This window comes from Procambarus clarkii, chromosome 68, assembly GCF_040958095.1.
Source record: "Procambarus clarkii isolate CNS0578487 chromosome 68, FALCON_Pclarkii_2.0, whole genome shotgun sequence".
Classification (NCBI taxonomy): Eukaryota; Metazoa; Arthropoda; class Malacostraca; order Decapoda; family Cambaridae; genus Procambarus; species Procambarus clarkii.
The window spans coordinates 4,454,505-4,471,700 of NC_091217.1; the positions used below are offsets into that span (position 1 = coordinate 4,454,505).

Below are 17,196 nucleotides of genomic sequence, written 5' to 3' on the forward strand. Positions count from 1 at the left end.
TGCTTTGGAGGCTGGCATGGAAAAAAAATATCTCCGTAATATTCTATACTCAGTCCACTTGTCCGGCTGTAAACACTGAGAGCCAGAAATATTACTTTGAAAAGCGTCTCACGTATTATGGAAAATTAGCCGCATTCAACACCACCTCAGCTTGATTCCTGGACTGAATATGTAAAGCATCTTATAATGTATGCGCGAGTCATATGTTCTCGCCGTTCTTGAGCGCGTGTGAGGCGTCTGCCTTGGCCGATGGCGGCCAGGGCGAGGCGTCGCTCTGGTGATGACGCCGTTGAAGTACTTGTAGGATGTTCACTAGGCTGGCCTCCCGCCTCGCCTGCGCCATCTCACGCCTTCACGATTGAATTATCGCCAACTCTTACGTAACACCGAAAAAAATACAAAAACACTAGAGAAAGACACATTTGGAACACAATAAACACACATTATCCCCCCTTGAATTTAATTTGTTACGAACCAAGTGTGTTTGGTAACCATTTCTGTAGAAAACGGTTCATATACTCGGCGTTTTAAGACGGGTTCTATGAAATTTACCCACTGACTCTTCCACACGGAGTCGGCCCCTTGATCTGCTTCGGGTGATGCGCTCCGCACTCTGTGTAATTGAATTCACTCGGGCGAGTAAACTAATGAGTCGGACATAATAGGTTTAAGTGAAAGAAGGATGGGGCGGTTTGATGGCGGTGTGGCGGGTGGCAGGACGCCTCAGAGACTCCCCAGCGCGTCCACGTTTTGTGAAATAAAAAGTATTTGTTTACACTTCCCTTCTTGAGGTAACACGTCATAAATCCGAAGTTTATGATGTGGAGGAAAACTCTGGATCCGTGGACGATGCTAAATATTCAGCCCATCCTCCTCTCTTGATAGTACTTACAGTGACGATGAGGTGCATAGTACATATATATATACAGACGTTCAACGCAATTATAAAGTAGAAATCGGATATAATGAATTTGGACAGACCGGAAAAGATTTTCTATGTTGCAAAGACAAACTAAAGTAGCCTAGCCTAACTTTTCTAGGTCTAAAGATAAACTAAACTAGCCTAGCCTAACCTTCCTAGGTCTATTAGACGCTATCTGAGGCCTAATATATGTGTGTGCTAGACTAGGACTAGGAATATTTAGGTTTGTTTATACCTTCATTTTTTTCGGACTATAAAGTGAATAGTACACAATTTTACTATCTAGCTGCTTAGTACGTCAATGTTTGTACTATGGTGCACATAGTTACAAAAAGTACTATATAAACAGGAGGATGGGTTGAAATATTAGACTGCTGCTCTAAGGGATTAACAGGGCTATTTATTAGCGCTCACACACACACACACCTGTTGATTGACGGTTGAGAGGCGGGACCAAAGAGCCAGAGCTCAACCCTCCGAAGTACTACTAGGTGAATACACACACGCCAGTTTCTATAACTAGAGGCCAGCTTCCCTTAACTTGTATACCACGCAAGGTGATGGAGAAGATCGTGAGGAAAAGGCTCGTAGAGCATCTGGAGGGAAATAGTTTTGTGACACACCACCAACATGGGTTCAGGGATGGTAAATTGTGTCTCACAGGTTTAATAGAATTCTATGACCAAGCAACAAATATTAGGTAAGAAAGAGAAGGGTGGGCAAACTGTATTTTCTTGGACTGTCAGAAAGCCTTTGACACAGTACCCCATAAAAGGCTGTTACAAAAGTTGGAGCAACAGGCAGGAGTAAAAGGTAAGGTGCTCCAGTGGATAAGGGAGTATTTAAGCAACAGAAAACAGCGAGTAACTGTGAGAGGAGAGACATCAGAGTGGCGAGATGTCACCAGCGGAGTCCCACAGGGCTCTGTACTTGGACCCATCCTGTTTCTAATATATGTAAATGATCTTCCAGAGGGTATAGACTCAGTCCTCTCAATGTTTGCTGATGATGCAAAAATTATGAGAAGAATCAAGACGATGAAGATAGACAGACACTACAGGATGACCTGGACAAACTGGAGGAATGGTCTAGAAGATGGCTGCAAAAGTTCAACTCAGGAAAGTGTAAAGTAATGAAATTAGGCGAAATGAGCAGAAGGCTGAACAGAAGGTACCATCTGGGAGATGAAATCCTGCAAGAGTCAAATTAGAGAGAAAGATCTGGGGGGTTGATATCACACCGAACCTGTCCTCAGAGGCCCACATCAAAAGGATATCATCAGCGGCGTATGCTAGGTTGGCCAACATAAGAACTGCGTTAAGAAACTTGTGTAAGGAATCGTTCAGGACCCTGTATACCACTTATGTTAGACTAATCCTGGAATATGCAGCTCCTGCCTGGAGTCCATGTCTAGTTAAACACAAGACAAAGTTAGAGAAGATTCAGCGGTATGCCATCAGACTTGTCCCGGAACTGAAAGGTATGAGCTACGAGGAAATTCTGAAGGAGCTGAACCTCACATCCCTGGAAAACAGAAGAGTAAGGGGAGACATGATAACCACCTACAAAACTCTCAGGGGAATTGACAGGGTGGATAAAGACAAACTCTTCGGCACGGGTGGAACACGAACAAGGAGACACAGGTGGAGACTTAGTACCCAAATGAGCCACAGTGACATTAGAAAGAATGTTGTCAGTGTCAGAGTAGTTAAAAGATGGAATGCATTAGGCAGTGTTGTGGTGGAGGCTGACTCCATACACAGTTTCAAATGTAGATATGATAGAACCCAGTAGGCTCCAGAATCTGTACACCAGTTGATTAACAGCTGAGAGGCGGGACCAAAGAGCCAAGGCTCAACTCCCGCAAGCACAACTAGGTTAGTACCCTGTCTCTTAAATAAACCCCACACTCAAGCGTGATTAATTTGAGCGCCATAAACTACACAAAGAGGAATTGCTGCGACAGAAGACTTTTGTTGGTCGCAATTAAAGACTCCTCCTCCATACAATATATTACAGAGCCAAAGTAAATTATATGGGTCTCGGTACTACACTTGGATTCGTTCTCGACTTACAATCGGGACTCCTCTGTTCGAATCCCTGGAGGGACAGAAATGATTGGGCAAGCTTCCTTTCACCTAATCCCTCTGTTCACCTAGCAGTAAATTGATACCCGGGAGTTAGGCAACTGTTATGTGGTGGGGGGAGGGGGGGGGGTTGCATCCTAGGGAGAGTCAGTATAGTTCCACCTTGGGAGGGGGGGGGGACTTTGATATAAGCCTAACGTGTGTGTGTGTGTGAGTGTGTAATATGAGGGGCGCCGTTCCCCATTGTTGACGATGAGGGGGCCTCTTTTCCCTTGATAACGTCTGATTCTCTGATAACGTCATCTTGGGTATCCAGTTCACTGATGACATCATCTAAGGGCACCCAGTACAACAGCTATATTTCACGGCGTTCTTTTTCTAACTAATCAGCCAAACCAAAATAATTTTTGGAATAATTTAAAGTAAAAATTATCACTAGACCGGGATGCAATTTAGCTACAAATATATAGTTGTTAAATTGAAGCTGGTAAGTCATATATATACGGCCAAGTTCGCATATAAAAATATATGAACCAAAATTCATGTTTTACTAAGATAACTGACTGGCTTTAGACGTAAATACTTCGGCTTTAAAAAATAATTATACACATTTCGCTTGAAAATGAGTGTAATTATAACAGCAACAATTATAGTAATATGCAGTTATTATGTTAATTTTGGCATTTTTATTGGCATACAAACGTTAAGCTCTTGTGTGTTAAGGTTAACATATGGGTGATTAGGCTACCCCTTTGTTTTGACCGTCTTGACCTTAAAGAGAGAGAGAGAGAGAGAGAGAGAGAGAGAGAGAGAGAGAGAGAGAGAGAGAGAGAGAGGTGATATAAGAAACAAGGTGGGGGAGAAGAGACTGTGATGAGGAAGTAGGAGGGCAATAAAGCAAGCCTGGGTGGGAATGAAGTTGTGATGCTGGCAGGGTTAATTAGTGAGGAATGTTAGGGAAGAACCAGCGCTTCGTCGACTAGTCCGTCGGCCATCTCCTCCTCTCTCCTACCTCCCCCTCCACCTCGCCCTTGCCCCTCCACCTCGCCCTTGACCCTCCACCTCGCCCTTCACCCTCCACCTTGCCCTTGCCTCTCCACCTCGCCCTTGCCCCTCCACCTCGCCCTTCACCCTCCACCTCGCCTCTAGTCCTCCTCTATCTCCACATTCATCCCACATTTACACACTAGCATTATATCTCGATTTTTTGTTTGATCTGTAAAAGATGTACTGGCAATGCTGTTATTATTAAACTTCCAAAAACAAGAACTAATCATAATGATCGCTGAAGGCAAAATATATACATGATAATAGCGTCTACACTGGGTTATCAAGACGTAATTGGCAACACTGATGGTGCTCGCAGCGCTCCAGACTGCACACAAAAAAATCAGCAAGAAAACTTCCAAGAATTTCTGACCGGGGGTCGAGTTAAGAGATTATTACCTTGTTGAAGCTTGGCGCGCGCGGGAAATCTGCCCCGTTGGTGTTCCTCTCTGGAAACCAGCCCTCGGTGAATGGAATTTCAGAGGGCTTAATACCCCTGCAGTTGTTTTTTCCCCCTGTTGAAATAGATTCAAAGTTTTAATGGGGTACAGAGATAATTAGTTTATACACACCCTAACATTCACGATATATTTCTGGCTCTGAGGTCTGGCGTGATTAAGTGATTAAGAAGACTGTTGTACATCGATCAATTATACATTTTAAAAGTACTGGGTATGTCACTAATGACGTGTACTATCCCAGGTGGAACACTCAAATTATAGATTCAGCTACTCGGAATAAGTTCCAAGTAGCACGGGCTATGGTGAGCCCGTAACCTACCTGGCACAGGAGCCTGGCAAGTAGCACGGGTTATAGTGAGCCCGTAGTGGACTTACCTGGCACAGGAGCGGTGCTGCTGAGGCACTCAAATGAACTCTTGAACAGGTCAACAATCATCGTTGAATTACCATCACGTCCTATAGTACAGTAATCTACTTCTTTTGCTAATAATCGAGGGATACTGGGTTCGATACCCGGGTGGGATAGAAACTAGCTAAGTTTCCTTTCATCTGATGCTTCTATATTCACTTAGCAGTAAATATGTACCCAGGAGCTAGACAATTGTTATGGGTTGTACACTGAGAAAGGTCAGTAGTTGACCTAGGGGAGGGGGGTGGGGGGACCCCAATAAGGCAATGTACCGGCTTCCTGTCCCAAGAATTAAGTTACTGTCATATATTTCTTTTTCTTTTTTTTCTTTTTAACAGCCACTAGTACGCGTAGCGTTTCGGGCAGGTCCCTGGAATACGATCTCCGCCGCGACCGCCGCGAAGAATCGTTTTTACAACTAAGTACTCATTTTACTGTTGAGTTAAACAGAGGCTACAGTTAAGGATTTGCGCCCAGTAAATCCTCCCCGGCCAGGATACGAACCCATGACAAAGCGCTCGCGGAACGCCAGGCGAGTGTCTTACCACTACACCACGGGGACTGATTTTGACAAAGTAATATCATCCTTACTGGGTTGAGGCTCCAATTAAAGACCTCAGTCAACATCAACTTGGAGACAATGCCAAACATTTATGGCGCTAGTAGAAACGGAAGGAATTCGTTATCAACTTAATAAGGAAACGAGTAAAACAACAGCTGCATGAGTAATGATCGCTCTTGTTCTCTAGGCGAGGGATCTAAGCATCATAAGAGTCCTCTATATAGGTATTTCTGCAGTTGGAAGAAAACGCGCACAAAGAGTTGGGGCTTGTTTATTTTAATAATAATAATAACATAATAGCTGCGGTCGAGGGCGGACAGAGGGTTCTACCTCCCGCAAGCACGCTTTAAGTAACCCCCGCTCATTGCGCGCAGCTTAGACGGTTAGACAGTCTGTAGACAGACAGATTGTTTACAGTCTCCGTGGTGTAGTGGTAAGACACTCGCCTGGCGTTCCGCGAGCGCTATGTCATGGGTTCGTATCCTGGCTGGGGAGGATTTACTGGGCGCAATTCCTTAACTGTAGCCTCTGTTTAACTCAACAGTAAAATGTGTACTTGGATGAAAAAACGATTTTTCGCGGCGGGGATCGTATTCCAGGGACCTGCCCGTAACGCTACGCGTACTAGTGGCTGTATATATATCTCAAAAGACGCAACTCTTAGTCATACGTTTTCTTCTCACAGAAACTCCGCCGCTTTTGGCAAAAGCAGTGTCTATTTATGAGAATAATTGGTAATTTAAAGCATAAGTTCTGACACTTTCCAACTTATCCTGGGTCTCCTACAATATAAATACAGTATAGTGTAAGGGAGACCGAAGCTCTATCCACCTTGCTAAGAACAGTCATAATAAGGAAAAATTCCAGAAGCAGCTAGCTGCTGTCTAGCGGGAATCAAACGGTTAGTTGCTTTCTAGAATCGTAACTTATTAAGACAGCTCAAAGCAAGGTGCATAGCAGACCAAGTCCATTACATCCAGCGGTCGACCCCACAAACGCATTCATAAATTTTTACATGCTGTTCATTCAAAACGGAAATTTTCTCGTATATAAATTAATATTATAATATATTAGCATATTATGCATATATAGGTATACGTTAGGTTAGGTTAGGTTAGGTGTTTAGATTCTGTTGGCGATTATTTGTATTTGTAGTACGTGGGTGAAGCATTTACTGCGTTGTGGTTCGAACAAAATTCCTCAGTGAAACACTTGTTCCAGAAGTGTTTGAACGTTAGCAGTCGTGAGTCATGTGTAAACCGTTTTTCATTCATGAACAGGAGGTTTGGCGGGTGCATGGAATCATTTTTGGATCTTCGTTTGGAGGACCGACTTTTGTCCCTCAAGTAAATCAGGTAAATATATTAATTTATATATCCATTTAGAATGAACAGCATGTTAAAAAATATGATTGCGGAGTCAACCGCTGGATGGAATGAACTTGGTCTGAGGACAGGTTACCTCTTACTGGTAAAGATCCAGTGGCTCTCTGACTCCCTCCCCCCTACAAGATATGTCAGTTTATGGTCTATCACCTACTCATTGCTAGCCCGGAAGCAGTTCTTGGGATGCCACCTGTTGGCAGCTTTCCACACTACTGGATTTTGTTTTCAGTTTTGAGTGAACCATTTGGATTTCAGTGTTGGCTGTTTTTATGCTTCATTTATATGAACCTTGCCATTTGTATTGTCTCACTCAGTGTAGGTGACTGTATTGATCTCTAGCTCTGTGAGGGGTCCAGGTTTTGGCTCTGGTTTTCAGTAGGCCAACTGCTGAAAATGGCTACTACTTCATTTTACTAAAATGAAACCTACTCTTATGGCTGGTGTAACCCACCCTCTTCAAATGATAGTATTGTACTGACTGGTACTGTATTTTCAACCAAATAGTTATTATATGTAGTGGTAGATCACCTGTGTAAACTATTTTTTGTACTATTAGTTTTATAGTCAGGAAAAAATAGCTATAAACTGGGAAAAAATAGCTATAAACTGAACTTAACACTCTTTGGCCTAGCATATATGTACCATATTAGGCTTAGGATTGCTAGGAGAGGTGTTAGGTTGGATCTTACATTTATGATGCAGTTGACAATGTTTACCGTTTGACCAAATTCAATAATACAAAAGTAGACTCTCTAGTGGTCCATCATATTGGCACTTTTGACCAAAGTTACTACAAGTACTTTAATTTTAGGAGGATGGGCTGACAGATGTGACTGTATGGGAAGCCATCTCGAAGAGATAGCTCCAGGGAGCCACCTGAACTCTTGCCGAAGAGGCTTTTCATTACATTCAATGCTGACTTTTCCACCTACTTCACCTCTCATTTTTTTTTTTTTTATATATATACAAGAGTTGTTACATTCTTGTACAGCCACAAATACACGTAGTGTTTCGGGCAGGTCCCTAGAATACGATCCCCGCCACGAAGAATCATTGTTACAACAAAGTACACATTTTACTGTTGAGTTAAACAGAGGCTACAGTTAAGGATTTGCACCCAGTAAATCCTCCCCGGCCAGGATACGAACCCATGACAGAGCGCTCGCGGAAAGCCAGGCGATCTTCTCATCAGCCAGAGATCTTTCCTTTCAAGTCATAACCTAGTGTGCTTTGCAAAGAGGGATAACATAGCCTATACTCTACTGAATCGGCATTTAAATCACTCAACTTATGTGATCAATGAACACATTTATTGCATACTAAAGTTTAAGGTTATTACTAGGATAAAAAAATTAAATATCTGGACATGAAATGCTGGAGAAATTTATTTTTATTACCACCATGATGCAATACAGTACACTGTAAGTTATTTCTTGAGGTAACCAATACCAGTTTGCATATTTATTATACAGTTTCTATATTAGAATTGTAATACATTTCTTCCATATTTTCTTCTAATTATTGCATATATTTTGTTTCAAAATTCTTGTGAAACTATAATGGGGCATCACTACATGTTATCCACATTTTTCATAATATACTGTACACGGGTAAGTATAAATTTATATTAAAGTATGAAAAAATAAAATGTGTTTGGAGACTGTTCCCCCACACCCTTTCTTACAAACAGAATCAAGGGGTTCTCTCAATTCAAAAATATAAAAGCAAGTCAATAAGTACAAGAGATTTCACGAATTCCAAAGTGGGGAAACCAGAGTAGCCAATAAGGGTAGATCATGTACATCAACTGGAAATTCTAAAATGGATCCTGTAATTAGCTAACTACCTGACTATAACTATACTACAATCAAAGGCTATGGATGACATTATGTGAGACAGTAACAACGGTGCTGGGCGGGCAGTGAGTGAACGAGCTAATGGAGGATGTGTCCAATCTAAAATGTATGTCTAACAATTCTCCACTAATCAAACTCCTATTCGCATCCATACATATGAATTAATATGTATACCGCACCTTCAATATGAATTAATGCAACATAAATAAGGAACATGGGTTTTGTATCGGCTGGAAAGGACCATGGCATTCACACTTGAATAATGAATAGTTATTAATTAAAATACTAATACTTGCATGACTATATGCACGACATAGAGACAGATCAAGAATAATTGATGATGAAAGTGTAAACTTAAAAATATTACTGTAATGTAAATAGTTACCATTTAACAAATAACTAATAAATTAAATAATACTAACAATTATATTTGGCAAATGCCTACAAGTATACAAGCATTCGGCTCCAAACCTTAGTCTGAAAGATTTTAATCATACCATGTGAACACAAGTGATATTGATTGATGAAGATTAAGCCACCCAAAAGCCTGTAAACATGTGATACGATAGCCTGTAAACATGTGATACGATAGCCTGTAAACATGTGATACGAAAAGAAATTAAATTAGATTTTGTACTGACTTGAAGTTGTGTAAGTTTTAATATATAAGGCAAAACTATAAATTACTGGCTAATATGACACATGTAACTGAGATAAACTAAAATAGGTATGGTGTTGCAATACACTAACAATGTACAAAGAATTATAAAGATCTCTTTGAGGACACTACTGCAGTGGTGGCAAATAGAGAAAATAAGAATACTTGATCAATATGACACAGGTAGTGACAAAGTGAAGATACCCCATCTATTGCCCATCAGTGTTTCGCTTTCCTCTGCCATATACTGTACAAATAATATTACCTATGTAAGCACATAAAGAGGTATATTGCTGAAAATGTAAGATACTTGAGCTCTACCTTCATTAGAGAAGCCTAAAATTTAAGTACAGTACAGTACATGCATTTTGTCTTCAATAGAAATGTGCTGTGAACTTCTGTATACCAGCATAATATAAAAAAAATTACACCAATGGCCGACCAAACTCGCATGATAATTCTCAATTTTTACCAAGAGTTGATAACAAGATACAGTACTATAATACTCTATTTTAAAATAAAATACATACAGGTGTTGCAAGCATTATAGTGCATAACTGGCATACATTTGTATGCAACTCCAAATGTAACTCAATTAAACACTTTGCAGAATGCTTAGCCAACATTTACAAACGTATAAATTCATTTAAAACATTTTTACTTTGGCATTAGCCTTCATGTTCTGCAAACCAAAAGGCATTTGAGATGCTTTACAAATTAAATCTATACATGTGTGAGCAGCAAACAAAATATGCAAAAAAAAAGTGTGATAAATAAATAAAAGAAAAGAGAGATGCAGAATGACAAAACTAGACATTTGCATGTGGAGCCTCTGTCGGCTCTATACAAAAAGTGGAATATTATTATATTCAACACATTTATAACATATTACAGTAATTTATATTTATTAACTGAAGAAGGTATCCCAATTCCTATGCCAGGCATATCCCACAATACACAAAAATATATATTATTAGTGGTTTTGAGCATATGGTGTTTGGGGGTGTGAGTGGGGTTTGAATATCATTTGTGGTTGATATTGGGCATGGTTTGTGGTGTGGGTTGGGGTTGCAAATATGATTGGCAGTGGTTCAGTGTTGGGTTTGTCGGTTTTAACCGTGTGGTAGTTGCTAATTTGTTTTCGCCTTGAATTGGTGGGTGTGGATGGGATGGGCAGTTGGTTGGTAGGGTCAGATGTTGAGCTATTAAGTGGGTGAGGTTAGTATGTGTGTATATGATGGCGAGCATATGGTTTGTGATGACAGGGTGTGATTAATGTTGTTGGTGGGCATACATATGGCGAGTGGTTGCGTGGTTGATCATTGGATGTGCTTGGGATATTCAGTATGGCTTTTGGCAGGGTGGGTGTATGGGTGGAGGTGTTAGCTGTTGAATATGGTTGTGTGGTGGTTGGGTGTGGCAGTGTTGATGGTTGTGTGGTGTTTGAATGTGGGTGGAAGTCACAGTGAGGTTGGGATGAAGCGTGCACATTGTTGTGGAGATGGTGAAAATACAATAAAGAGATGTTCCCTCACTTTGGGATGAACATATATTTTGCTTCTCTGATTTCACCGTTGATAGTATGAATCTGGTACATATTACACTAAAATAATACTACAAAGACTTACTATAGCTACACTATCCAATATAAATAGAAAGTGTGGTTTGATGATCCTAAATAGGTGTTGGATGCTTGAAGCCGATATGATGAGAAAGATCTCTCTCAAAAGATAAAAAATAGAGAAAATAGTTGCCTTTGGGTTACACAGCCCAGTAATGAAGGAAAGTTCAATTTTAAAGTGATACAAGTTTCAAGTCAATATGATCAGGCATTCTAAACAAATTTCAGCATATTATAAAATAAAAAACACACACACACACACACACCACTACTATTGGAATACACTACCTAGCAATAAAAGGAACCTTAGTTTTATACACAACAACACATACAGCATGTGTTGTTGGTTTCAAGTCAATAACATTAGGTTTCCTCAGGGTAACACAAAAATAACACTTGAATGTGAGGTACATTGACCAATTTCAATAGTTGCCATAACGTAATTATCTCAATTCTCAAATCAATACAGTATATGATATGTTTAAGATGATGGAAATCTTAAAATAAGAATTAGAGAAGAAATACAAGAAAGATATAAACTAACCCAGGACACCCAATAAGCAGCACAATATGTACAGAAAATAAATATAGACTGGAGGCCTGGTCAGAGATCGGGCTGCGGGGATCTTGACCCCCAGAACCAACGCAAGGTCAATGCAAGGTCAACACATGGTCGGCATGAAATATAATTATGCTCAATTGGTGGTTCAGAGCAGCATACATGAATACAGGTAAAAGACAAAAATTACGAGACAGAATATGTAGATTTATGTCAGATGTAAAGTAAAGTCACATATGAGCCTCATTCTCTGTATTATTGTATATAAGAGATGTATAGTTTTCCATAATGCAAAAGAAAAAATATTTCCATATGGAATATTCTACAAATATTAATATTAGCAGAATGGGAAGAACTTGCCTGGTAAGTCAACTTTTTTGCTTATTAAACATGTAATAAATGTTAAGATACACACCAGGAAGCTTGTTTTCATGTATTAATAACATTCCTGTACAAAAAACTGTTAATAACCACAATACAGTATAATGAAAATATTATAGTGACCTGCTTGATGCTACACTACATTGTGAGGGGTCCACGGTAATTTGACTCCCACCAGAGCTTAGCCCCAGGTCAAACCCCCATGTAAAGTCACCTGGTCAACCAGACTGTCAGTGCAGTGCTATCAGTCTTTAGGTACTCTCTTACCAATAGTAATTCTTTCTCTGTATTTCTCACGATAATTACATAATCTAGTCTTTTTAAGCTTCTTGCACGATATTCGCTGGCAACATGCACTCTAGGACTAGCACAACAGGACTCTAGGCAACAGCCTAGAGTCCTGGACACTCATATTAGGTGATTTAAAATTCATTAAGTGGAAGACTTACTGTATTTAGTGGGAGATTTACTGTATTAATTGGGAGACTTACTGTACTAAGTGGGAGATTTACTGTATTAAGTGGGAGACTTACTATATTTAGTGCATCCTCACTTTTCACAGGAGCTATTGTTAACACTCTTATGTTGCTGTTCACTCTCGTAAGTAGCTATTCCAGTTAATTAATTCAGAACTACTCTTTATATTTTCCAAATATATAAAGATGCATGTAAAACATTCTAGTGATTACATATTAAGTTGCCTTAGGCACCCTAGCATATGTGAATTTTTTTAAGTCCAAAATATTGAAAAATATAAATTTATTTATCAAATGGAATAGGAAGTGGCGCTATAGAGGCTGCTACCAAAATAGGAAATATAACACAAAGATGTTGATATACTATGTATAAAAATATTGTCAAATTTATTACTAGTTTCTTTGAACCCAAAGAAATCTGGCAATTCAACTCGATGAAGATATTTTTCAATTTCCTTTGTGATCAAATTGCATGCCAAGCAAAATATCCATGTAAAATGGTGGATATTTGACTTTTCATATAACTTTCCCATTTTTAAATGTTTATAAAGAAAATTTAGTCGTGCTTCGTGAATTATCGTGATCAACACAAAGTTACGAATATTTGACATAACATATTTTTTTTCCCAGGCACAATAACCTCCTCTCAGTCATGTTGCATAGTAGACTAAATGGATAGTTGATAGATAAATAACCTTTCGAAACTATACATATATTTCTAAGCATAACAGTAATATGAAATTTACAAATACTTTTCAGTAATTGTTAAGCAGACATGATCCATTTTTTCTATTTTGAAAACAATTCAAAAGGCTAAAAATTATTTGCAAATCTCAGCCACTTTTATAAAAGTAGAGAATATAAGGGAGCACTAATTACAATACAGTGTAAATGCTATACTGCATATCAATATGTATGTCAGGTTGATATTTAAATTTTTTAAGCAGTACAGAATAATAGTAATTAATAATAGTAACACAGAATAATAGTAACACATAGTAATTATGGTTGAAAAATCTTACCTTTGAGACACCAGACAATTACAAGAAATACATCATAATACAGTATATATATATATATATATATATATATATATATATATATATATATATATATATATATATATATATATATATATATATATATATATATATATATATATATATTATTGTATTTTGAAACATTGGTTCCCAAATCTGGAAATTTAAATACAGTACAGTAATTTCTTATGCTAGCATGAGACAAGGGAAAATACAGTATGAATATACATCCTAAGAAATGCAGAGTGTCAAAACAAGAGATTACATAGTGACCATCCAGAGTCCAAGACCTTTCCAAAACTCTCATCAACATGCATAGAAGAGACTGCAAGCTTAACACGTTCTTTTGAAGCGAGTTGTTGGCACGCAGACCAAATGACCAGAACGACCCCCTGAATAGTCTGACTGTGACTTAGCTGCTGAATGGTGGAGTCCCTGAGCTCAAGAGGCGAACCTCAGTACGAAAAAATCTCGGAATACAGCCCAAGCATAAACTTGGTGCAATCATAGTTGAATACAAGTTCCATAGTCATTGTTCCCACAACATACTATATGTAATTAGCCAAATGTAGTTACAGGATAAGAGTTACACTCATGGTGTCTATAATCCTATAATATACCCTATAATCTTTGTCATATAACCCTTTGAAACTATTGCTGGTTTTGGCATCCACCACCTACTTCCTTCAATAATTCAACCTTCTACCGCTCTGCTTGCCAATTTTTCTCCACAAAAAACTTGCAAACAGAGATGTAGACCATTAGACCAATCTAAGTGAGAAGATGGTGGATGCCAAAACCAACATCGTCTAATTTAAATTTAACAATCCATCTTCGCTAATTTACTTTTATTTCCATCATAAATATTTGTTACAAATGCTTATGCAAATTAATCCAGAAAATTTATATATACATATATATATATATTATATGTGTGTGTGTGTGTGTGCAGAAAAACCACATGTGAAAAATAGAGAATGCTTAACGCGTTTTTGGCTTAATTCGCCTTCGTCAGAGCAAAGTAGAAGTAGCTCTTTCATTCTACTTTGTTCTGATGAAGGCGAATTAAGCCAGAAACGTGTTAAGCATTCTCTATTTTTCACATGTGGTTTTTCCGCGTACTTGGATCAGTGTTTTTGTGATCGTTGTTGCATATATATAAAATATATATATATATACAGTGTGTATATATTAAAAAATATATATATATATATATATATATATATATATATATATATATATATATATATATATATATATATATATATATATATATATATATATAATATATTTATTTATTTATTACCACAAATGTAATTTTCCTCAAATATTTCAGCCAATTACCAGCTTGGCAATTTTACATGTACATCACACCCGGTTGTTCTTAAAGACAGCTTGACTATCACAGAGGTGAAGCTCATAACACCTTAAGGCTATGAGAAAAAGAATGCACAAAAAAAATAAGACACGGATTACCTCAGCCCGCATACACAAAAACTTCACATGACAGCAGAACAAGGCCAATGCAAAAGCAGGAAATACACTGTGGACCAATAACGAAAATATCACAATGCAGTTCTTTCCTAGTGGTTATTACATGATTTGACACTTTTTAATTAAAATGCTCTTCCTGGCCTGAAATACTACGTTTAATTAAATATTACTGATTTTACCCTCTTTTTTTTTAAATTACGTATCCGATCATCACATTTATTGCGAGTATAAATTATTACATCTCTTGATACCTGCACTATAGTATACATTTGATAATATCTAAGTAAAATGAAACGGTTTTGAAATATTTTACCTCTGATCACCAAGACAAAAGCCCCGAAATCCTAATCTGGTTACCAGAGCCCTGTGTCTCTCCAGCGTTGTAGCTCATGTGGAAGAATATCAGACGAACATGGAAGGACGAGGTTCATCAACTGTCCTAACTGATAATTCTCGTCCTACCAAGTTGAGTGTTGGCTGAAGGGTGCATGAAGACTTCCTTTTCATAGCATGCCAAAGGACTGGAAATATATATTGCAAATATATATATTTCCACTTCGTTTCTATAATCTAATTCTTAATGTGACAAACAGCAAATGATTTATATTTGACAGTTTCCATTTATACTTCTACTTATTTAAATAATCAAGCACGTTCAAATATAAAATTAGCACCCATAAAATCACACTTTTTTGTTTTATTAAACAATTTTTTTTAAATAAATAGAATGATTGTTGAATTATTTAAACAAAATCGCTAATTTAGACTGCAAGTGATTTCTAAAAAATACTGACCGTAATGTATTACTCATCAAGAACATATGATAATCATTGTAAATAAAAACTGAAAGAATATGCTCACTTCCAACACGAACTTATACATATATATTTGTTTTCCCAAATAATATAATAATAATACTAATATTTTATTTGTAAGATATTTGCGAGATATTTCTCAAACACGAACAAACACCAAATTATATGATAGAGCTATATAAATTGCTGTTTATATAGCTATATACATAGCTGTGTGCTTTTTGTTATTATTATTATTTGATGATAAAGTAATATAACGCACACAAAAAAATACAAATTTCAGTACATATAACTAAGTGGCAAGACACACTCGAAGAGTTGTTTCATTTCCTAAAACTAGACCCTTTGAGAAACCCTCAAGCATTGTAAAGTCACTATGCATCACGTTCTACATTGTTATTTACTTGATCAAAGTACACCAGCTCAAGTCAAAATAAAAGCTTACCTTAAAATAACAACATATCTATCTCATGTTTATGGTGCGGGTAAGTTCCTACGGTGGTCTTTGTTCTCCCGGTTCTGGGTGAGGAATAAGCTGTGACGGGACATTTGTTTCATATTTATATTACGTAATGCAGCTGAAAATACCTCTACTACTTATATTGATAGAAATCAAAATGTTTTAGTTAACTGCTGGTGTGCAGATTTACTAGATATACAGTATTTTTATCATTATTTGTTTATATAACATGAAATCAAATTTACTCTGTAAAGCCTAGTTATTGCACTACAATTAAGTAATTCTCTTGAATGTCTTAATATCAGTGTGTCATTCACATTGCCCGTTTGATGAACAGCTGAGTATACTTTCAAGAATGTAAAATTCAGAACTATGCACAGGTACATCTTCAGTACTGAAAAGTTTTGCAGAGATCAAATTTCTTTCTAACGGGTAGTTCATTGGAATGTTAGTTGCCAGTGTATCAAGGAAGTTTCCTTACGTCCAGCTGTTCCTAACGTTTTGGGTCTTACAACCGGTAAACCCATCTCATCTAAAAAGGAGTAGCGTCACACTATGTAAACCTTTTTCTATGAGCAGTTTTACAGGAGATAATAATTTCTCCTATAGAAAATAGTGGCCTCATATTGGAGGATTCCAGTAATGCTCACTGTAAAGTACAAGCCATCACAATCTACTAAAATTCAATCCACTACAAAATCTTTCCATCGATTATCGTATATAAATGCAGAAGCGTGCACATAATCACCACATTTCTGCACGTCACAGATTATAATTCCACTAAAACGAACTCTTGAGAAGATCTTCCAAGTCATGTTCATAGATGGCAATGAAGAGCATGATGGTAGCACCAGCAAACATCCCAAGGCCTTGAATTAACAACTGGCCAGCTACTCCAAATTCCTCACCACGATTCACAGAGAGCTCTGGCAACTATAAAGAAAAAAACTGTCAAAACGTGAA

The 17,196-nt window shown here is 37.8% G+C and overlaps 1 protein-coding gene across 1 annotated transcript in view; it reads right to left on the reverse strand.

The window, feature by feature from the left end:
- Positions 1-8,240: 8,240 nt before the first annotated feature.
- Positions 8,241-17,196, reverse strand: part of LOC123774795 (zinc transporter foi) — a 54,792-nt gene continuing 45,836 nt past the window's right edge. Inside the window, exon 11 of the mRNA XM_045769407.2 lies at positions 8,241-17,166. Within this exon, the coding sequence (XP_045625363.1) occupies positions 17,014-17,166 (153 nt within the window). The 3' untranslated portion in view covers positions 8,241-17,013. The remainder of the gene's footprint in view (positions 17,167-17,196) is intronic.